General features: G+C 40.0%; 1 protein-coding gene and 1 long non-coding RNA gene across 6 annotated transcripts in view; one reads left to right on the top strand and one right to left on the bottom strand.

Moving 5' to 3' along the window:
- Positions 1-17,967, bottom strand: part of DMXL1 (Dmx like 1) — a 70,005-nt gene extending 52,038 nt beyond the window's left edge. For all 5 annotated transcript variants that reach the window (XM_083576438.1, XM_083576439.1, XM_083576440.1 and 2 more), the window contains exons 1-6: positions 17,837-17,967; positions 10,005-10,130; positions 7,847-7,924; positions 6,790-6,868; positions 4,984-5,110; positions 4,123-4,189 (exon numbers count right to left, since the gene is read on the bottom strand). In XM_083576438.1, the coding sequence (XP_083432564.1) occupies positions 4,123-4,189; positions 4,984-5,110; positions 6,790-6,868; positions 7,847-7,924; positions 10,005-10,130; positions 17,837-17,923 (564 nt within the window). In that variant the 5' untranslated portion in view covers positions 17,924-17,967. The remainder of the gene's footprint in view (positions 1-4,122; positions 4,190-4,983; positions 5,111-6,789; positions 6,869-7,846; positions 7,925-10,004; positions 10,131-17,836) is intronic.
- Positions 17,968-18,255: 288 nt separating this feature from the next.
- On the top strand, positions 18,256-23,877 carry LOC310745120. The gene is made up of 3 exons (XR_014539956.1): positions 18,256-20,598; positions 21,062-22,327; positions 22,551-23,877. It is a non-coding gene; the product is annotated as an uncharacterized lncRNA (long non-coding RNA).
- The last annotated feature ends 741 nt before the right edge of the window (positions 23,878-24,618 follow it).

Raw genomic sequence — 24,618 nt, 5'->3', positions numbered from 1 at the left:
TAAATAAGGGGAAAATTTGGTATTTTAGTATGCCATGCCGTTAAGATATCTGAACCATAATCAGAGCCCAGGAAGAAAGAATCACTGAAAAATCCAGTATAATGGAAAAACGGTTACTGAAAATAATAAAGAGAAAATGGAAGGTGAGTGAAGAAAGATTAGATAAATAATTATTCAAGAAAGGGATAAGTACTTGTAAAAATTATAGAATTAACAGTCTGTAAAAAAAATGTAGTCTATAGTCCAAGGATGCCAAGAAGTTATGACTACATGAGATAACAATAGAAAAGCATGAGCATAAAGATATCAATGAAGCACTAGAGAGAAGCTGCTAAAGGACAAGATTTATCATGCTGTTTTGAAGGGCTCTTAAAGGCTTATTTGGAATTTTAATAAGAATGTGCATTGGCATAGAAGGTGCTATTAAAATAAATTTAAGATCTGAAAAAAAGAAAAATATCAATGGAAGTTTTCATAAGATTTGCTAATTACAGAGTAAAAGATGCAATTCAGATAAATGTTTGGACAGGGTATTCACTTAAAACAGACAATACAGAGGCTTATGTTTTAGCAGGTATGCATCTGAAAATATTAAGAAGAAACCAGTAATTTTTGACCATTTGTTTAAGAGAGAGACAGATGAGGGACTACTTTTATTCTTAAGTTTTTGTTTGGAAAAGAATGGATTGCACTGCAGAATACCAAAGAAGGTCAACACTTGTTAGACATAATCAATGGTTCTCTCCCACAAGCAAATAAAACCTAACCACTTAATGCTAGGCTGCTGTTATTAATCCTTTCATCTCTCTCAAGCAGAAACAGTTTGAAATTCTTGAGAAAGTAAGGGAAGGGAAGGGAGAAATGAAACATGGACAAAATAATAAGAGAAAAATGTATAACTGAATAATGGATAATTTAAGATTACCGTCTGTTAACGTACGGAGACTGAATTAACTCAATAAATGCATAAACATCATTAGGCTATTGAAAAAAGCAAAAAGCTTCAATAATTCTACTCCAGTGGAAACATAATTTAAGAAAGAGATTAAAAATATCTGGATGCCTTTACACTGAGCTCAGATAAGAGAAGAGAAGAAAAGAAAAGAAAAGAAAAGAAAGGGCAGTATATTATTGCTGAAGGTTTAACCTCCATTAAGAATACAGAATGGATAAAAGACCCATCTGAACGTTGTATTTTTGGCATAGAGACAATAGTCAATAAACCTTTTATGACATTTATGTCTGCTTATCTTTTATTAGAATAGTAAGAGTTCAAGGAACAATAAATTCATAGGCCTCGGTCCAGTACACCTGAAGGAGCGTCTCCACCTCCATCGTTCTGCCTGGACACTGAGGTCCAGTGCCAAGGGCCTTCGCTGCGAGAAGCCAAGTTACAGGGAACCAGGCAGAAGGCCTTCTCGGTAGTGGCACCCGCCCCGTGGAACGCCCTCCCACCAGATGTCAAAGAGAAAAATAACTACCAAACTTTCAGAAGACATCTGAAGGCAGCCCTGTTTAGGGAAGTTTTTAGGTTTAATAGGTTATTGTATTTTAGTGTTTTATTGGAAGCCACCCAGAGTGGCTGGGGAAACCCAGCCAGATGGGCGGGGTATAAATAAATTATTATTATTATTATTAATTATTATTATTATTATTTAATATGTTCCATGCACAGACCGTACAAACTTCAGCTCGCACAATGAGACTTTCACTTTCTCCTCCTCCCCACTGCAGCTCTCTTTATGTCCTCAAAATTTGCTCCAAAGGGGTTGGGAGACTCTGATTTTGGGGTGCACAGGGGACTGGAGAGGAAGATGAAGTCTGCATGAGCAGAAGTCTGATCAATGCTGGATTCTATGCATACATTCTTTGCGGGGCGGAAATTAAAAGAATAATACAGTGCATTACATAAATTCACACATGATATTTTAGACTAGAATAAGCAACATGAGTTAAGATTTATGAACACTGGTTCTAACTGGCAACTAACTATATATGATTAATCCATATTTCTGTTCTATTATACTATCCTTTCACCAACTTACTATTGTATATTTGTATTGCAAATAATTCAGATAAATATGTTTTTAAAAGAAAATGAACAGAAACAGGCTTACTTCTATTTTCAGGGATGATGGCATACAAAATAGCTAAGGTAATATATCTATTAGAGCAGGCATGTCCAAAGTCTGTTTTGGGGGCCTAATCCGGCCCCTGTTGCTGTATATGTACTGGGGTAAAATCCCAAAAAAAGCTGAACAACTTCAGTCCTAAGAAAAGCTCTATGTAAGAGTTGAATCCAGCCTCTTTCAAAGAAAAAGTCCCTAATTGGGTTTGGGTGTTGTACATTTAAAACACCTATTACTACTTTGTCCCCTTTCTGAAGCCTTCCCTGGTGGATAGAGTCAATCCTAAAAACTTCAATCCTAAAAAAAGCTCAACAACTTTAGTCAGCTCTCACGCATGTTTACTTCATCAAAGCTGGCCCTCTTTGAAAAAAAGTTTGGGTATTAGAGCAACTACTGTCAGTGTTTAAGTATTTTCTTAAATGAGCATCCAATAATAAATAGCAGCTACACATTTCCCTTAATTTTGGCACTATAGCCAAATATGTCAATTCCACAGAAAGTCATTCTGTCTGAAAAACAAGCATCACATGATTGCATCTTAGGCCTTAGGGGAAGTGTTAGTTGCTTCAAACAGATCACCATGTTATTGCAATATTATGCTTCTGTGCTGATGATTATTCATCCGAAGAGCACAAGAACTGTGAAATCCAATATGTTAAGAGAAAAAACACCACACTGGATTTTAAGTTAGCTGATCTTTTGTCCAAAATTTTGTTTATAAGGGTGACTTATTATAACGAGCGGGACGCAGGTGGCGCTATGGGTAAAACGTCAGCGCCTAGGACCTGCCGATCGTATGGTCGGCGGTTCGAATCCCCGCGGCGGGGTGAGCTCCTGTCGTTCGGTCCCAGCTCCTGCCCACCTAGCAGTTCGAAAGCACCCTTAAGTGCAAGTAGATAAACAGGTACCGCTTTATAGCGGGAAGGTAAACGGCGTTTCCGTGTGCTGCGCTGGTGCCGGCTCGCCAGAGCAGCTTCGTCACGCTGGCCACGTGACCCGGAAGTGTCTGCGGACAGCGCTGGCCCCTTAAGTGAGAGGGGCGCACAACCCTAGAGTCGGACACAACTGGCCTGTACGGGCAGGGGTACCTTTACCTTTACTATTATAACGAGCAATTTATTTTACTTATAAATTTACATAGCACTCTTCATCTGAAGATCACAGGGTGGCCCACAACATAAAATTGGAAATTATATTGTATGACTTATTCTTAATATTCTTGGAGGAAACTAAATTATGGTTTGTGAAATCTGTAATTTCCTCTTCTTTCAAGCAATTTATGACACTGTTGCAGCATCACAGTTGCTCCATGGATGAGTAAAGTTTGGGAAGATAGGGGCTTTCGCAAAACCACAGACTTACATAGCCGATTAGCTATGTGGACTACAACTTTCCAATCTTTGGCTTCTTAACCACTTATGACTGTGTCTGCATGCTTAACATTCTACAAGGCATAGGAGTATCACAGCTAAGCTTGCTTTGCCCTGCCTTTAAAAGCTTGGTGGTGGTCATGTTAACCCATTGGGACAAATGAGCTTCTTGCCCTGAACTTTGACTCAGGACTACTGCTTCTAGTCCAGCTAGCCCTGTCATTCCTGTTGCCTAGTCCAAGCTCTGAGGCTGTTATGATACTGTGCTTGTTGCTGAGCCTGTACCTTTAATCTCCCTATATAAAGATCTCTTCCTTACTCTCAAATAAGAACCTCTGTTGCCATGGTCTGAGTGGAAGCCAAGATAGGTAGTACCTATGAACTGCCCTCCCCTCCTCTTACTATAGTCACATGAGATGGAAAATGACTTAAAATGTGTGTGTAAGAATATCAACATTGTATCCCTGGTTTTATTGGTTCTTTTCATTTTATTGCTTTTTTTCAAAAATGTTTTATTGTATTTTTATTGTAATTACTCTTTCTTACTTTAATGCTATATACAGAAAGCCTAGGTGTGAAGTTAAAATAAGAAATATATTTCAGATCCTATGAAACTGGTTTACCTTTCCTGCAGTAGCAAAAAATTCCCCATCTGGTGAAAACTTCATTAGCTGAACTTCAGAAGCAGTTCTGTGAACAGCAGAAAAGAAAAGGGGTAAAAGATGTTCATCATGATTTGATACCTCAAAAGCTTAATAAAACTGAACTTGAGTTAAATATTAGAGTTAGCAAAATCGCTTATTTGAAATTCAATTATTTTTGTTTTCGTTGCAGATGATTAATTGCAAAACTGATGATACAACTTATGTGGTTTACTTGGCTGTTTGCCTACCAAAAACAAAGTTACAACATTAACACAGGTTTTACAATTATAAAGCTTAGTAAAATCTGTTGAAACCCTCTTTCACTTCTTAGCATTTGCATTGTTTGCTTTATTTATGCTGGATCACCCTTCTTAGAGTAAAAGGGCGCTAAATACTCATATGCACTTCCATATGTTCTATGTTGTAGAGATGAAACATCTACTACATATTTCGGAAAGTATCTCATATATAACACTTTTTAATCTGGGAAACAACATACAATGATTGGCTCACACTGAATGCACCGAATTGCAGTATACTGTTTCTTGCATCTTTCACAGTTTACCAAATATGAAATTAGACCCGAGTTGAGGACAAAGGAAGTCAATTAGAAAAGAATAAGAATTGAAACATGGATATACGTTTATTATTTGTTTTGTATCTGTATTTTTTAAAAAGTCTGTTTGTTGTGTGTGTTTGTGTTGTAATAATAAGCTAATAAAAAGCATATATAAAAATGAATTGCAGTATACGTATCATTTAAATATACTGCTTTGGAGTAATGCACCGGTCCAAGGAGGTTCAAAAACAAGTGTAAATTAGTCTTAATATATTTCTTACTTGCACTGCCAAATGATTCTCCAATTCCGAGCTTCTGTTTTTTCAGGATTTTCATCTTCTGATGGGTTTTCATAATTGACATTGGACCAAAGTTGCAAACAACTGCAAGCCGTCAATAGACGGGAGCCTAGATTTTGAGAATGTGTACACATAAATTAGAATAAAAAATAGTAGATAAAGTCAAACTACAGACTCTGAAATAACTGTAACAAACAATATAACTATAAACCAACTATATCCTCTGAAATATACACCTGAATCTATAAAGTTTTAGGTGATCAATCTGAACTACTCATAACGAAACCACTTCATTTGCATGCATAAAGACTAGAATTGGCAACTGTCCTGTAAGATGGCAAATTGGCAAGAAGTCAACTGGCCAAAATATGCATGCCAATCCAGCTATCAGAATTTCATCTTTATTAGTTGTTGCCTAGAGGAAGGGAAGAGATCGATCTAGCTTCACTTACCAGCAATGTACTTCAACAGCTTCTCTGACTACACTGACTCAGCTAGTAAAATTCCATTTTTAACTGCCAAGTGCCTTATGAACAGATGGGGTAGGCCTGTGTAAAGGATTCTCTTTAGGAGGGTAAGCATTAAGGGATGGTGGGAACTCAGCAGACACATACATGAGGAATGATAGATCAGAAGGACTTGGAAGCATGGAAGAACAATGACGGCTGCAGAGAATCTCAATATCAACTCTTGCTAACTAGTCAAAGAACAGCTTTTTGGTGTCCCCCCGGAGAGTAAGGGATAGTAGGAAGAACCTCCAGATCAGAGTAGCCAGATGTTACTGGTCTCCAGCTCCAACCAGTCCCAGCCAGCATAGCTAAAAGTCAAAGCCGAGTCCAACAACATCTGGGCATCATTTTGGCTAATTCCAAGTTAGATACACTGAAACCTTAACTGCACAGCATCATGCATTGGGGTGAGGATGAGGCTTTGAGTTTGCTAGGAATCCTGCAACACAAGTAAGGTGAGCAATATGCATTGTCCTGGTCAATTTCTTTCAAATTAAAAATACTGATAAAGTAGCATGCGATTCCTAAGATTTAGGAAGTGGGGACTGTGTTGTAAAAAATGACTGAAGAGCAATGCTGTTTATATCAAATTTCCATAGAATCATAGAGTCATCTAGTCCGGCCCCCGTTATGCTATTTAGACGTGTGTGTTTTTTTCCAATTCATTCATACAAATGTCTCTTATTCCTCCACCCCCAAGCAGAAAAAAATAATCAATTCTGCAAAGTGTCATAAGCTTCAACATATATTCAAGTCAGTCAGGTACAGGAAAACAGAAAACAAGGTTGGGGGGTGTGGTTTGAGAGGAAGAGAGGACACTTGGAAAAGAAGGGTACTTGAGAATAAACAGGGAGGTCCACTTCAGGGGAGGCTCGGGTTCTCCTGAATTCAAAGCACTCCCACTCCCCAGGCATACCCCTGGGATGGGTGAGTGTGGAGACTTATGCCAATCCTTCAGCTAACACACTTATTTTCCCTCTAGCCACTCCCTATTCTTCCTAACCAGCATGAATTTTATGTTGTGAACTGCTCTGAAATCTATGACGGTATACAAATTTAATTAATAATAATAATAGCAATGAAGCATGAGATTGGGTGGTTCTTCTATTACATATACTCCCCCACTGTCACCCTACAGGATTGCTCTGCCCAACACTACACTTCCTTCCACAGAAACATGCCTAAATATGAATTACATTATTATTATTATTGCCACAAGATAATTCATTGAAAGACAGGGAGAAAAGAAAGGCAAACATTGAGCTGATTTTGCATTTACCTGTTGGATCCCATGTTAAGTTATGCACTGCATCTTCCAGTAAAATTTGATCTGACTTCTGCCACTGATAATGCAATCCCTACAAACCAAACACAAATGCAATACAAATTGTTTCTAAACACTTATATTCAGTTGGTATAGTTGTCAAATAAAGCATAATGAATTCAGAAGACTGATCTGCCAAACTTCCTTCAGCAACTACTGGATATTTCCAAATAACTGAGATAGCAATGACAAGTTCTAAAAGTTCAATTCTATAAGCTGAAACTGAAACTTCATTACAATGAGCCCAACACTTACACAAGAGTTTTGTTCCAAGAGTCCGCATGCAATGGGGAAAACATTCAAAATCAGGAATCCCAGGAACCGTCCCACCCCACCCCAGTGAGGCAGAGGACTGCTCCCCAGGGGGTCTGGGAAGGTCATTGCCCTCCCATGACTTTCCCAGAGGCCAGTAAGCAAGTCGGTGCATCTGAAAGAAACTGCTCTATGTTTGGAAATACCGGTACTTGCATCAAATCTACAGCACGCGAAAGAAACTGGTCTATGTCTAGAAATATTTGCACCAAATCAAGAAATAAACTGGCATGTGAAAATGCAGAAGTTGATTTCAATAGTAAGTTGTTTTACTACCATTTTGATGGTTTCTGTTTTTTATGTTTTTTGCCTGCTCATCATAAAGTGGCAAAACCCCATAGACGCTAGTTTCTTACAGTTCAGCAGCTTGTAGCTCCATTTGCAACAAAAACTTTTTTAAAAAATTAATTTGTAATTATTGTCTGCATATACTGTACTTTCAATATGCCAGAAACAATAATTCTATGGTAAACGAAGTTACACATAATGCATTTTATGTTTCTAAAGCAATAAAGTTACTTTTGATATTTAAAGAGTGCATAAAAAACCAAGTATTGCATTCTTCCACTCCCCTCCTCCCACCAAAAATTCTGTTCCCTCCGGGCAAAAACCCACCAAGAACATTTTCCCTCCATGGCTTCAAATAAATACAACTCACAATGCAAATGCTTAGCAAAGATAGAAAAAATAAATTACTTACAGTATGATGACTACTCTTCTGTTTTAGGTGTTGAACTGGCTCAAATATACAAATCACATTCCCATAAGAAGCTGCAATCTAAAGCAAATAGCATTTTAAAATTAGTTTGTACTGTATTTACTTGCAGGTTGTGTTACTTTCCTTCCATAGCCATAAACTTCTTTGTATCTCCACGCAAAGAGTCGCCATCACAGAAATGGCAACTCTCTAAGTTATTTTGAAGATACACAATATTCATTTGGTTAGAAATGGCTACATATAGCTCTGTTAAGACTCACAATATATCTAATTACCCTGAGGCTGGGAGCTAAAATGCACAATTACATTTGTTCAATTTATATGGTTCATGTATTTTAAATGGGGTGAGAAAGTGATATGCATGTAAAAGATACTCTGAAACATGATAAGAAATGTGTGATACAGATCAGAATTCAGCAATCCTGGGTGTCAAAAGTACAGTACTTTGAAAAACAATACATACAAGATGTTAACATGTAAGAAATATTTAAAAATCTAAGGTACAAAAAGCTCAGACAGTCTGAAATAAAAGGATTAAAGACAAGCAAGGGTAAAAAAAAGCAAAGAGAAACCACCTAAGTATATTTGTATGTGAGGGAATAACAGATACATATATAATCACAATTTTACATATTGCACAGAACTGGAGAAGCAGATCCAAAAAATGTAGGGGGAAATAATGAAAAGAAGTTTAAATATTTTAACTTCACCTATCATCTGTCAGAACCATATTCCACTTTCATGCACAATATAAAATAATATATATATTGTGTATAATGCACTATTATTTTCATGGACAGGTCTTATTTTTTTAAAAAAGAAAACTTTATAATGTTACTTTTGCAGAAATTCTGGAAAAATGCAGTGAGATGCAGGTTCAAGATTAAAAATCTATTACAAAAACAAATTGCAAGGCAAAGCAATCTACACATGAGCATGACCTAAAAATGCCAACTAGAATCTTGTCAGAACTGCACAAAATCTAGAGTAGTAAAGACAATAAGAAGGTAGAAAGGTATTGCGCGCTTAATAAAGAAAGTGATAATCTCCAGTATTTCATTCTCACGTGGATCTCAACTGTGAAGAGGAGTCTTACGTTGGGGAAAAGTTTATGAATTCGGTAGTGTGCTTAAATTCACACCTTTCCTAACAGAAGGATGTTCATTCTCCTTTCATGATCTATGCTTATGCAGTTTCAGAAATAAAAAGAAAAAAGGCAAGAAGTTCAGAGAGTGGATGTATGAGCAAAATCAAACACACCTTATCAGCAAAGGAGAAAGCAATGTTGGATAAAACAGAGAATCCAGAGTCCTAAGATAGTGTCTTAAACTTCAAGAAAGGCCAAGAGAGATCATCAAGAAATCTGTTTTAAGGTAACTCTCAGTTGATTTTTAAAATTGGTTTTAAGTTTCATTCACAACAGTAAATTACTATGTGTGTCTCCTACTATATGACCATATCTTAACCTTCCAGCCACTCCTGCAGACATCTGAAATAGCATGAAGAGACTTCTCTCCAAGGTGCTAGGTTTTGATGCTGGCATGGTTCACATGTCATATTCAAACACAGTTAAATATTAACTATGGTTTAATGCATATTAGCAGAGTGCTGCATGCTGCTCTAAGTTCGTTTCACTTTCCTCCCATCCTGGCTATGGCAGGAACAACAAACAGCAAAGTCTTGTATAGTGTCATCAAAATCATGGTTTGTTTCTTGCCTAAGCAAACAACATGTGATAGCCAAGAAAACGAAAGAGGATAGTCTCACGGAAAAACCTGTACTATCTCAGCCACAAGATGTCTTAGCTGGCTATGTACCCACCGCTGTAGGAAGTGCCTGCCTTGGTGTGGACTTGGGCCCACATTTACAAAGAACCTTGTAGCATAATGATGACCAAACTGTTCTTCAAAACACAGTATCTGACTCTAGAATATAAACAGGAGTCTCCAGCAGAGGAATTAAAATAGCAGGATAGCTGCAAGCATAATTCAATCTTCTTACATGCAGGTCCTTGTGAAGGGTTAGTACTAAAAGTATTTGAAGAGTTTAATATCACCTTCAGACAGGATGGCATTGCAAAATGCATATTACAAGAACAAATAAGATAGGTAAGTTTAACAAGAGTACCACTTCTACTTACCTTCCCTTGTTGCATAGAGCAATCTACACATCCCACTTGTATATTTCCATGTTTTGCTCCAGGAATTATTTGTAATCTTTCAAAATCAGTCCCCAATATCACAATATCACATCCTGATGCGTATGCCTAGAAAAAAGTAAATTGTATAACTGCTCTGCCTTTTTTTTTTTGGTAAGACAATTCAAAGAAAGGTGTATTTCAGTAATTACCGGTAATCTTTAAAACCCATTTACCTAATCATCTGGTTTATATTTGTAGCCACATATTTAATCCACTGAACCATCCTTAACAAAAAATTAAAGCTTTGTATTGCTGCTATGAGAAAAGCCACTTTGTAAGTAGCATACAGATCCTGACTGGATGCCGGTTAAGTTATTTCAATATTTACTTTTACACAAATTCAGCAAAATACATCTCTTGTGAACAAACGCAAGCATTTATACAAAGTCAAAGCCAATAACAAAGTATAGCTTCTGCTTATGGCCTGCTTAGAGAGACAAACCATAAGCCTGGGCTCAAACACCACAACAAACCATACTCAGACATGATCACCTTTGGTGGACGTGCCCAAAGATCAAGGCCTTTGGTGGACGTGCCCAAAGATCAAGGCCTTTTGGGAAATGATCTATAATGAAATTAAGAAGGTACTTAAGTGTACCTTTCACAAGAAACCAGAGGCCTACCTCTTGGGCATGGTAGGCCAATTGGTGTCAAGGAAAGATAGGACGTTTTTTATGTATGCTACAACAGCAGCAAGAGTTCTTTTAGCAAAGTATTGGAAGACACAAGAACTACCCACGCTGGAAGAGTGGCAGACGAAGGTGATTGACTATATGGGACTGGCCGAGATGACTGGCAGAATCCGTGACCAAGGGAAAGAGACGGTGGAAGAAGATTGGAAGAAATTTAAAGTTTACCTTAAGAACTGTTGTAAAATTAATGAGTGCTAAAATGTCATGGGTAATGTAAAACAGAATTGCAATGATAAACGATTGGGTTAGAGAAAAAGGATTAAAGTAATTGAATCATAAGTATCCGAAATTAGGGGTTGCTGAAAAAGTTTAAAACAGGGATGCAGAAAAGGGAGGTATGGGGAAGTCGTTGAAATAAGGTTTAAGAAAAAAAGGTGATGAAATTATACGTGTTTATATGTTTGTTTGTTAACGTGCTATGTTGTGAATTGTCAGTTCTTGTCTGTTAATATATGTTGTAAAACCAATAAAAATTTATTATAAAAAAAACAAACCATACTCAGACATGTTTCTGGCCCCATGCAGCACAGTAAGGAGAAAAGGGGGGGGGAAGCACTTGTGTTTAAACTATAGTTTATTTGGAACAATGGTTTAATGCTTTGTGAGAACTTGGCGTATATGGAGGTGAGAAAATTTTCTGAAGAGTGTGGGGAATGAAGTGTGCCCTGTTTCTGTCCTAGCTCCTGCAATCTCCCTGGAGAGGTTAATCTCATTGCACATATTCCTACAACACTAATCTGCCTTTAGGATATTGCTAGAGACTCAAGTAGGCCAATAAACTGAACTTCTACATTTAGGGACAATGTTAGTTAGTTAGATAGTTAGTTTATTATCCTGCCCTTTCCTCCAATGAGTTCAAGATGGTATACATAGTTCTTCCCCGCTTCATTTAACCCCAACAACCTTGTGACATAGATTAGGCTGACAGGTAGGAATTGGTCCAAGGTCACCCAGTGTGCTTTATGGCCAGGTGGAGACTTAAATCCTGGTCTCCCAGATTTTAGTCCAATACTCTAACCACTATACCATACTGGCTCTCTTTTGATTACAGGATGCTATGAACAAAAGTAGATTGTTATATCATAATCTGCTTGAAAGCTTCCAGAAGCACCTAACTGGTCGCTACTAAAGACACACTGCTACTGCAAACTAACAGGAAGAACTCTTATGGCCTTGTCACGCATTAATGCAACTGTAACATTATATTTTGGGTACTTGCACAATATAATGAACACAGAACACTTCTTAGGAATTCAGCTGTATTATAAATTGTGGCTAAATGAATCTGGAAGTGAAAGCTTTTCGTTTCCTCTTCACAGCATCACTGGAGAAGCATATGTAGTTTGCTCAGATAGTGTTACAACAATTATTGTTTGAGCGGCTCCCAACCCCTTCTCTCTTTTGATAAGACTTTTGACCAGGAGCCACATTATGCTTTGTTAAAAGAGCATAATCATAACATATCATAGAAGATGTAGCCCTTGTAGAAACTGGGCTTTACATTGTTTTAAACCTTATCAAGATCTTCCAGGGCAGCTTTGGAGGACCAGCCCTGTATGAAAATCCTCATTACAAGTCTCCAAATATGTATTGCCAGGTAATGAGACTAGACACAGCTGCTAAATTCAGAGAGAAGCAACAAATAAAAAAGCTACAGAAATTGCAGTGTTTCTGGAACTCATATACTGTAGATCTTAACATGCAATCAGTCAGATTGGCAGCCTCTGTAGGCAGTCCCCAAATGGGACAACAGACCACCAATTCTACTCCTCAAGTAAGTTATTAGGAAAATAGCAGAGACTGATGAAAACCAAAGTATCTCCAGCTCAGGCTTAGCAACCTGTTTACTCTTCAGTCCCATTCTGAAGCTGTACCCCATCAACCCCTCAAATGGGAGCGAACTCGAGATGCATGTGCTGCTGGCCAGCACTGAAAATGTGATGCTAGCACTTTAAAATGCTGTCATTTTGTTCTTTTTTGCATGTATCCAGTACCTCAAATTGTTATGCTGGCTCCTAAAGTATTGATTCTGATGCCCAGGAATTTAAATATGTTGCCAATGCTGAGCCACAGTTTTTAATACACTGGCTGAAGGAATTAATAGCCTGTTCAGTGCAATAAACTTAACAGAAATCAATTAATATATTTATACAGTTGTGTTAGTCAAGTAAAAGAAAAAAATCCACAAAGCAGTAGTGAAGTAATACCTCCACTAAAGGTAAAGGTAAAGGGACCCCTGACCATCAGGTCCAGTCGTGGCCGACTCTAGGGTTGCGGCGCTCATCTCACTTTATTGGCCGAGGAAGCCGGCGTACAGCTTCCGGGTCATATGACCAGCATGGCTAAGCCGCTTCTGGTGAACCAGAGCAGCGCACGGAAACACCGTTTACCTTCCCGCTGGAGCGGTACCTATTTATCTACTTGCACTTTGACGTGCTTTCGAACTGCTAGGTTGGCAGGAGCAGGGACCGAGCAACGGGAGCTCACCCCCGTTGCGGGGATTTGAACCGCTGACCTTCTGATCGGCAAGTCCTAGGCTCTGTGGTTTAACCCACAGCGCCACCCGCGTCCCAATACCTCCACTAGGACCAAGTAAAACTTCCCAAAACAATAAGCAATCTATTGAGCTTATCAGATTTTTTCTTCAGGTTACCTTAAACAAAAAAGAGTGCGTGGGACTTCTTTTTTGCTGGGTATAATACAAATACCTGTCTTAGTTTTTAATAGTCTAAAAATGGAAATAGAGAAGGACGCTCTCACCTAAATGTTTGGTCTTGTCTGATAATAGGCACATTTCTACTTCCTAATGAAATTAATGGGATGTACACCTACATTTAAGGGATGAATCTTAAATTAGATGGTGCAAAATAGAAATGTTTAGTTTTCATCTGAAAAGCAGAAGCTGGAAGACATTCAGAACATTCTTTAGCAACACAAATCAATGCATATCATTGCTATAATATTATAGCAACAATGTCTATGCACTCCCAGTTGCACTGATAGTCAACACTCCTGCTTAAAACAAAACACCCAGAGTTTTCCTCATTGCATCCCTTGACATAACATAGAAAGGGGGGTTGGGAGAAAGAGCTTTTCTTACAGTGGCGTAGCGTGGGGGGTGCAGGGGGGGCCGGCCGCACCGGGCGCAACATCTGGGGTTAGGGCAAATCCACGGGTTAGGGGGCGCAAATCCACGGGTTAGGGGGTGCAAATTACTTGCCTTGCCCCGGGTGCTGACAACCCATGCTACGCCACTGTTTTCTTATGAAAAAGATACAATCTTAATAAAACATCAGCTTATCCTCCATGCCAGTGGCATTTTTTCCTACTTCTAGAAACTTTTCACAACAGAAAACTTGTGAATAAATAGTTGAATTTTCATTTAAACAAGGAAAAGGCCTTCCAGGTCACCTCTAAGATAAAAATGTCCCAAGCTACTTGTGATGTAATCACTTCCTTGAATTCACACCAACAAGCAGTTACTGTTTACATTACTACGTTCTTGGACTATTTGATAAACAGTGCTTATGTTCATTTGTTCATTTTTAAAACAATGAAGAACCTGTCAGACCTTGAAGAACTAGAATTTTACTAGATGGTGCCATAATAAAAACATGGACGGTGGCTCATAGAACTCAGCAAGCACAAGGTCCCAGTTTCAATTCCTGACATCTCCAGTTAACCATCTCAGGTAGAAGGGCAGGGAGTGGTGGAATAATTCTGCAGGGGACTTTAGAGAACTGCTGCCTATCAGAGGAAATAAATCTAGGCTAGTTGATCCACTGGTTTGACTCATGAATGGCTAGATTTGGAAATTTGAAGCATTTAACAATTTTAAGAGTGTATTTTTTGTTTTCTCTCATAGACTGATTGCTCTAACTCCTTTTAACATGTCTTAAGAACTACTTGCTATTTTGCCAATCCAATACTTTGCACGAGCAAAGGGAGTGGAGTTACTTTCATGCCCCTTAGAATATTATGCAGAAGACCATCTTTTTATTATTGTTTACCTAACTGCACAACTATTGCAGGGACAGGAGATTAAAAAGATAATATAGTATTTTCCAAGACACATGCTACAACCACGGTACTTTGAATTAATAGCTAGTCTACAATTTGCATATATCATATTTTTCCATGTATAAGGGACCTCCATGTATAAGACAATCCCTATTTTTTTGAACCAAAAATTAAGAAATCAGTATTTAAACATCAAACAGGGTGGCGGGGGGTGCACACCCAAGATCGGGCAAATTTGTAGAGCTTTCTTCAGAGATTGCCAAAGCTGGGCTCCTAGGAGGGACGGTGGCTACGATGTTCTAGCAGCTTCTTCACAGAATGTAAGTGGTGTTTATAAAAAAACAACAACAACCCTGTGCATTCACCATCTTTATATGAAACAACCCCCAATTTTTTACTAAATTTTAAAAGCAATTTTAAAAACATTATCCTATGCATGGAAAAATATGGTAATTTTAAAAGATCAGTTGTGTTTTACTTAAGTTCATAACTTGGAAAACTTACACTTTTTCCTGATGATGTACAAAGTACTGGCAAAAAAGAAATGCTACAAAGTTGAATATAGAGAGAGAGAGAGAGAGAGATAGTTACACACCCACACCCACACCCACACACCACAGCAAGTCTAGAACACACATTCCAAAATAATACTTCCCATGTTTCTATTATGGTATAACAACTGGAATCAACACAGTAGGTTTTCAGAATTTCCAGCACTATCTTAGAACAAGTGTTGCAAATACTCTGAATGACTGTAGTAAGACTCATCAGCTTTTTCTGGTCTACCTCTGCAACAAAACTTAAGAGTTTAACCATTTCATTCCAATAAATATGCAGACAAAATCTCAAATAATTAAATGTTGCAGCAAGGAGATACATGGCAGAAATAGCCTAGAAACAAAACATACTTAGAAGTTTAGGCCCAAGTAACAGAGTTGTTCAATAGTGGAACAGACTCCTTCGGGAGGTGATGGACTCTCTTTCCTTGGTGGTTTTTAAGCAGAGAGTGGATGGCCATCTGTCATGTATGATTTAGTTAAGATTTCTGCATCACAGGGGGTTGGACAAGATGAACCTTGGGATCCCTTCTAGCTCTATGATATCAAGAAATGTATTTTATTGCCATCCTATTAAGTAGTGTTAAAACACAAGAAACAAGCCTCACTACGAAACAAGTTATGAAGAACAAATGTTTCCAGAGACCACCAAAATATGCTTTATTCTCATTATAATTAGTCATAACTCAGGGAGGCCTATTGTTTTGTTTTTGTCTTATTATGTATGTTGTGTTCTTGTTTTGTAGTTTATGTTCGGAACCACTTGTGATCCAGGAGTACAAAGAATATATACATGCAATGCTAATCCCTAAGGAAAGTAGTAAGATCAAACTGTATTTATACTAAGGGTTTCCCGAGGGAGGTTGAAATGTACCAAAAAATGATTCTGGGTGACCATAGACCAGTTTTCAAACAGCTGTTTTACCCTGGGCTGAGTCAGTTTACACCATGGTTTATTGTTGCACTGGGAGCCTGTGAAACACCTTGGACTCAAGCAGTCCACATTCCTTTTCCCACACAGCTAAAAGGAGGAATAAACCATGTTTCAGTTTCTCCATCTCCAATTTCTGACTTGACATTATGTATAAAGCAGGAATTGTGGCTTACAATCAATTCTAATCAACTGCAAAAGCAAGTCAACTTTAAAATACAAAATGAGAGCACAAATACAAAAGCAAACCAATAACTCCTCTCCCACAAACACATTTAATAGGCCATATAATGTTTAATCAGTCAAAGTCTGGTTACAGAGAAACATTTCATATGTATGAAGGTGTCAGGTGAGCCTCTCTGAGGAGAGTATTCCACAAACAGGGAGCCAACACAGAAAAGGCCACCCTCTGGGACTCTTTCAGAGAGGGTACACCAAGAAGAGATTCAGGTGATGACCAGAAAATAGTACTAATAATTAAGCCATAAGGAACTGTATATGCCCAAAAGTTGTTTCTAGCATGACCCTTTATCTTGATTGCCCAGTCACACACATTTTGTCACAAGCGCACAAGAATGGGAGTACTGCATTTCAAACCTCAAAACCGCATATATAAACACCACGCTCAAATGTCACTTCCAGTTGTTTTCGATTGGAAAGCACAGCTGTTAAGTTACATAACAGTCAGGCTGATCAATAACAGCCTCATAAACAAGGCAATCCAGATGTTTCCCAGGCCCCACAAGAATGCCATATAGGAGCCTAACCCTATCTCTTGGCCACTTGTCCTTGATATCCCTTCAAAAGAAAAGAAGAACTCTGCCTCCCTGAACACGTTTTGAACCGCCAGGCTCTAAAGCAAGCGCAGCTATAATAATAACAATATAAATGAATAATAATAATAAAGGGAGATACCTCTGAGCATGTGGAGAATGCCTCTGTAGCAGTGGCGTAGCGTGGGGGGTGCAGGGGGGCGGGCCGCACCGGGCGCAACATCTGGGGTTAGGGCAAATCCATGGGTTAGGGGGCGCAAATCCACGGGTTAGGGGGCGCAAATTACTTGCCTTGCCCCGGGTGCTGACAACCCACGCTACGCCACTGCTCTGTGGCATTAATGCAACCCGACTCACCTTACGCCCAAGCACTTCGGAAACTAACCACAGCTCAGATGAGGAGTGCGCATTATTGCAATAAATAAATAAATAAATAAATAAAATGTAGAGAAGTGGCAAAAATGCTTGCAGCAGGAAGCGAAATAAAGGGAATTGATCTGCCCCGTCATGGCAAAGAAAGGGCCCGGTCTCGTGCTCGCTCAGCTCCCGACGCCAATACAGGCTCGGCTCCGGTCGAACCGGCGAATCTCGGGCGTGCTTCAACAAGGCACCTGCCGAGCGTCCCACCCGCACCGGTGCCACCGTCCCTGACGCAAACTGCCCGTCCGCGCGCCCTCTTCGCCTGCCGGCTAAGGGAGGCCGAGCGCTGCCCAGGGAAGGGGCGCCGTCGGAGGCGGCCTGAGGGGGGGGGAACCCTCTTGTCGCGGTGGCACCGGAGCTGAGGAGGAAGGAGACTCACCGTGAAGGGATGCCCGCCGACGTTCCCCACGGAGAAGCAGTTGTCCCCGGGGTTGACAGCCCCCGTCAGCACCTGGTGCAGGTTCATAACGGCGAGGCTCCCGCTTTCAGAGCCGACGCTCTCGGCCAACGGGCAGGGCAGCTGAGGCACCCGGAGCCGCTCGGCCGCGGCTAGTCCCGCAGGGGGCGTCGGCGGCGGTGGCACATAGTGGGGGGCGGGGTCTTCCTCCGAGGCTCCTCCCCTTCTCGGGCAGAGGCAACGTCCGCTCGCGACCTCAGGGGGCGGGCGGAGGAGCCCCTCTCGCGCGCGGACTTCCTCCCTCAAACCGGCTTCCTACTGGCCCTCGCAGAGTTTCTCTCTCTCTCTCCCTCAGCCTACAATAGCGGGCCGACCCTCTCCTGCGAATCGAACCATCGCGAGAGCGGGACCGGCCATGACGTCGCCCGGTTGACCCAGCAACCCGCGAGCTCCCTCCTTTTCCCCATTAGGGATCGTTATGTACGCGTGCGCTAAGACTGTGAGCTAGGGAGGGAGGGAAAGAATAAGGTTCAGAGCATGCGCAGTTGAGGCTGCGTGCCTCCGCGAGGAAAAAGACGCGGAAGCCGGAGCCGCCCGCCCGTGCGCAGGCGCATTGGTGGCTCGGCGGCTCGGGAAGGAACGTCGACTTAAGGGAGGAAGGAGCGCAGGCGCAGTAGAACCGGCTAGTCCATGGCGGGGTGTGGTTGTTGTCACGTATTCGTCGTGACCGTGAGGAAGGGCGGCGTGTGTTGGGGGAAAAGAGTGTGTGTGTCGGGCTGGGTGTGGTAGAGGAGCCGGTGTTTTCTGTTCCCGCAGGGAGGATCCTGGAGCCAAGGCTTCAGCTGTGAAAGGGGCCAGTGAGGATGTGGGAGGAGGATGTGAGGAAACTGGGAGCAGCCAAGGGATGGACGTGGCAAACTGGTGAAGAAGCGCGGCTCTGCTGTTAGGAAATAAAGCCTTGGAGAGGAAAGTTAGCTAAAAAGTATCCCTACCTTCCTCTCCACCAAAGTCTCGATCTGGATGTTATAGAATAATATGTTTAAAGTTAAAATGACAAGAAAGAAATATGTTAAGTGATTAAGTTAGTTTTATGAGAAATCTGTTTTAGAAAACTGTTACAATGATATGCACTGAAATTCAGCCAAGGGGATTTGAGGAAGTCACTTAACAATGTTACTAAGATTGGATTAAGCACAGTTAAGATCTATGTTTGTTTGTCTGTTTAAAAGTTTTGGAAAATCAATTGAAAAAACAACAACGAAGTCTCGATCTGGATCTTCTAATTCCATTTTTTAAAAGCCACTAATAAATGTCTAGGAAGCAAAACACAGTTAGCAATTGCATGAATGGCACTGCATCTGGTCTGGCCCTAAAATGACCTGTACCCTGGTTGGTTGGCATCTTGTCTGTCTCGGGACGGCTTCGGGGGTGAAGTCAGAACCATTAGAGAATTACATTCACCTGCTACGGCTTTCATAACTGCTGCCTCCTGCATTGTTTTTGCTGCATACCAGCATACGAAGTATGGAGAACATGGGCTGCCCATATGATATAAGACCCTCTCCCCACCAGTACCTCCCTGATGTAGTCCAAAGGAAAGCAGAGCAATACATTTGACACAAGTTTGGCAGCAGGAGTTGCTGGAAGGAGGCAAACAAGACACATTCCAACTGCCTTACAGACTCCACTTGGGATTTGTATAGGATTTACTCCTTAGACTTCTTCTCTTGAAGATATCCCACAAGGCAGTGAGTACAGATGGTTCCTCAGAGTTTATTCTTGAAGTCTTTCTCACAAATGAGTATGACCAGAAGGCAGTGGAGGTTTAGGATCAGAGTTTTCCTTCTCCTATATGGGGCTACCCATGTTGACTAGCCTCATCTGCCCCCCTCATTTCCCTACACAACACATGCAGAAGACCCCTTCTTGACTATTGGATCCACTATTGGTGTCCACTCTATCTTCTGGAGTCTGTCTTCGCATGCAGGGGATACCTTAATGTGTGGCAAATCCTAACATTTGCCTTCTGTTTGTTCAAAAACAAATTAACAGTTCTGGATAATTTGTAAATAGTAACTGACCACCTTCCCCCCAAATTGTAATCCTGGAGCATGTCTCATTGTTACAGTATCATTACACACTCAGTTTCCTCGGCACTCAAAAAAAAAAGAGTTCAAACTGTTTTTGTGCATTATGTTCCTATTATTAGTCTGCCACTTTGAAATATGCAGTAGGCATACAGTGCAACCTTTTTCATATTTACTCAAAAGTAAGCCCTGTGTTCAGTGGGGCTTACTGCTGAGTAAGTGTAAACAGGATTGTAATTATATTAAGTGTCACTGTAGTTTGAATATATTTTCAGAAAAGGTCAGGTTAACTCATTTGATGCAACTGACATTATGAATTTAGCTTTAAGTCTTATACAAATGTGAAGTGACCTTATTGTGCTATATGTCCTGAGCATTGTTTTAAGGCAAAGCTGGTTTAAAAACATTTAAAATCAATAGAGTATATTTTCCCAGATAATGTGACATGACCTTGTGATGCTGGAAGGAGAAGGTATTGGGGTAAAGTGAGGGAAAAGTGGTGTGTAGAGAAAATAAAAATGTGATTTTATTAAAAAAAAATGTCTATGAGTTCAGGTCGGTGGAGTAGAAGAAGAATGGGTGTATACATGGAATATTGTTAATCCTGTGCATAGTAACTGGTTATCCCAGTTACTAACAAATGCTAAAGAGAATAATGTGGGTTTCAAAATTAATTGTCTTTTAGTATGGTAGCCGTGTTGGTCTGCCATAGTCAAAACAAAAAAATTTTTGTATCTGAAAATGTGTATCTGAAGAAGTGTGCATGCACACGAAAGCTCATACCAAGAACTAACTTAGTTGGTCTTTAAGGTGCTACTGGCAGGAAAAAAAAATTTTTGTTTTGTCTTTTAGTATGTTAGTGAAATGATTTTTGCAGCACTCTCTTACACGTCTACTTACACCCAGTAAGTAAGCTTACTCTCCAGTACATGTACTGTATATAGAATTGCAACCTCATTTTAAACTTAAAAAATCAGCTGGTTTCCACTTCAGCTAAAGGTAGTTCTGACTATATACCATTGAAACCAATGTGATATTGTCACTAAAATCCTAATGCTTTCAGTGGAAGAAAATTCTATGCATGATTTATTTAGTGCAATCCTATGCATGGTTTATTTAGAAATATCCCACTATGTTAACTGCTAAGTATGCATAGGATTTCCAGAATAACCTAAGCACATTTACTCAGAATTTCTGATGAACAGTACCAGCTCCACAATAATCTACTGTGTAGAAATGTCTTTCATCTTGACTATTTTCAGCTGAATTGATGTCTTGGTATAAAGAAACATGAATCTGTTTCTTACAGTTTAGGACTTCATTGTGAACTTAAGCAACTTGCTATTTTAGTTTTTGTTCAACTATCTAAAATGAGGCAGCAATTCTTTCTGAAGTTCCCCTCTTGGTTATCATAAGCAATTAACTCTATGGCTGTTCATCATCATATGTTACTGACTACTGAAATCCATGGGATGGAAAGCAGAAGGCTTAAATGAGAATGCAGAAGAGAAGAGTTTCAAATTCAGGGACTTTCCATGGTGTTGGCAAACCTATTTAACAATTATTTCTTATACTGTAGTTAAGAAATATCTACAGAAAAGGGACATCTTCAGTGGGAAAAAACCCCATTGAGCTGCAAAAAAAGAAGAAGAGTAATTTCTATGCAGTATTTGAGAACATATTGGCAGAGCTATTCATGGAGAACATTGTTTTAAGAAGTGAAATCATGGTTTTGAAATTTCAATACCAACAAAATTATAATCCTGAAATATCATATAGATTTGGGGCAGAATATTTTGCTCTGATTTTTTTCTGTGCAATACTATACCAGAAATTGTTCATGCACATTTGAAAGACTTAAAAAAAAAATGTAACGAATGTATTCATGAATGCCTATAAAACTTATCTTCAATATCCCACTACAGAGATATAAGCATTGGTGTGTTTCAAAAAATACTTCACTATACCATATTACAGGAATGTAACCTTACAGTATCTCTCTGTCTCAGACATAGTTCTTTGCTAGCACTTCCTTTGGGAGAACCTTTAAGTGGAAACTGAACCTGGAACCTCATGAATGCAACTTATGAGCCGTACTAACGAGCTCTAACACCACCTCTGCAATCACTAACTTGCATGCTTTGGAACAAACACACTAACAGCCTAGTACTGTACTAAATGTCATAGATGTAAAGGAATTCCCCTTCTTCGTGCCTGCTCCATGAGATGTCTGGAGGGTGGCAAAACAGGAACAAGCTTTTTCTGCAGTAGCTCCTTGCTTCTGGAATGCCCTCCCCAAGGAGGCTCGCCTAGTACCTGTTACATATCTTTAGGCACTAGGCAAAAGCACTCTGCCCATGCCTTTGGCTAATATAAACAATCTACAGTGGTATCTCGGGTACGCTTCAGGTTACAGACTCCCCTAACCCAGAAGTAGTGCTTCAGGTTAAGAACTTTGCTTCAGGATGAGAACAGAAATTGTGCTCCGACGGTGCGGCGGTAGCGGCAGGCCCCATTAGCTAAAGTGGTGCTTCAGGCTAAGAACAGTTTCAGGTTAAGAACAGACCTCCGGAATGAATTAAGTACTTAACCCGAGGTACACTGTATAGCCTTTTAAGCTGGGGGGGGGGATTGTTTTTGTTTGTTACTGTGTTGTGTGTTTTGATACTGTAAACTTCCCAGTGCTCCTTGGGTGGTATAGAAATTTAATAATTCGTAGAATCATAGAACTGTACAGTTGAAAAGGACCCAACCCCCTGCAATGCAGGACTTTCAGCTAAAGCATCCATGACAGATGGCCATTAATTAAAATAAATAATAATTACTTAGTAATACGAAGCAGAAATATTTTGGATCTTTTAAAAATATACCTGCGTGCCTAGAGAGGGATAGAAGTCCTGCCTAGGCCAAAGACACTGAAGCAGGATACACCTGTCCTCTTTGGTGAGAGCCTTGGAATGTTTTCCCAGTCTGCATCTGTAGCAAACTGTTTTTCTGATGTTTGTTTTTAAGGTGTTTTAGTGTTTGTTGTTTGCCGGCCTGAGCTCCTTTATTTGTTTCATAAATAAACAAAGCTGAAGTTACTGGGAGGAACTGATGGTCTGGGGGGGTTGGAATTTACTCCTGAAGAGACTGAAGTGGAAAAGGGAAACTTTGCCACTCTGGAGAAAGGAGCACACTGAAGCAGCCACCCTGGGAGAGGAGGGCCGCTGAAAGCTTTGTTGTTGGGAAAATATGCAGACCATAGAGTGGAGCAGCATTTCCAAAATGAGGGCTTGCATACAGCTGACCCAGTGTGTTCAGCTGCCTCCTTTGACTCCTTTGCCAGGTATGGTCCATCTGCCCCTTCCCCAGAATTACAACACACAGTGTATAAGCAATTGTATGCAGTTAGAATATCTTGATATTCTATATCATTGATATTAACTTCTCTTTTTGTTGCAGATCAGTATCGTGCCATTTAGTAATTTTATTCAGTTTCAGTTTTCACATTGTTTGGATGTATTTGTATTGAAAACACTTTAGGGCCTCCCTGGGTATGTTGACACATGATACTTCAGCACACAAAGTCCTTGCATGTGAAAGCACAGCGTGGATTTCTGGGCAAAGGGGCTGTTTACTTCTTAATATTAGCAGCACAGAACCTGTTGGCATGTGAAATCTTACTTCTTTCCCCCCTAACACTGCAAAGAAGAATTGTGCATGGGACTTAAGGAAATAAGCTCCCATATCTGCTGTATCAGATGAAAGGCCCATCTAGAATCTTATCATCACAGTTGCTGACCAGATATCTGTTGAAAGCCCACAAACAGGCCATAAGTGCAATGAACGCTTGTCATTCATAGCAACTGGTATTAACTGGCATATTGCCTCTAACATGAAGGCTCTAAATTTGGCCATCATGGATAGTTGCAACTGATAGCCTTATCCTCCACAAATTTACTAAACATCTATTAAAATCATCCAGTGAAATATACTCGGAAGTTGAGTGTGGATTTCATGCTCTTTATTCAGCTCATAGTAGTGAGGAATGAATGTTCCCCCCAAATATCTGCTTTATATACATTATTTACACAATGGGTCACACGTGATTGGCTAATTCTGCGATTCTCCTGTAGGCCAATCAGGCTGCGGATTCACTTTCACCTGGAGCTGGATTGGGTGGCTCCTGCGGACCAATCATACTGCTGCATTGTTCTAGGACCAATCAGACTGCTGCATTCTGAATCCTATTGTCCTAGGACCAATCAGACTGCTGCTTTTTGGATCCTATTCAATTCAGTACATAACATCCAGGTTGGTGGCCATCACTACATCTTGTCAGAGAGAATTCCATTATTTAACTATGCATGGTGGGAAGTAGTATTTTTTAAAATTGTCTATCCTGAATCTTCCAACATTCAGCTTTACTGGATGTCTATAAGTTTCAAGTATTGAGGGATATTTTCTCTCTCTTTAAAACTAGCCCCTCCCCGACTGTAACCTTTCATCACAAGGGAGTTGCTTCATCCCCTTGCTCTTTTTGGTTGTCCAATTGTGAACCCTTTCCCGTTCTAGTCTCTTTGATGAGAAGTGACCATAACAATAAACATCATCCCAAGTGTGGTTGCACTGTAGTCTTGTAGAACGGCAATCTTATCTTCAATCCCTTTCCATTTATCCCTATCGTGGAATTTA

This window comes from Podarcis filfolensis (assembly GCF_964270895.1).
Source record: "Podarcis filfolensis genome assembly, chromosome: 11".
Lineage (NCBI taxonomy): Eukaryota > Metazoa > Chordata > Lepidosauria > Squamata > Lacertidae > Podarcis > Podarcis filfolensis.
Note: the sequence above shows the minus strand (reverse complement) of the source record. Positions and strands in the feature narration are given on the sequence as shown.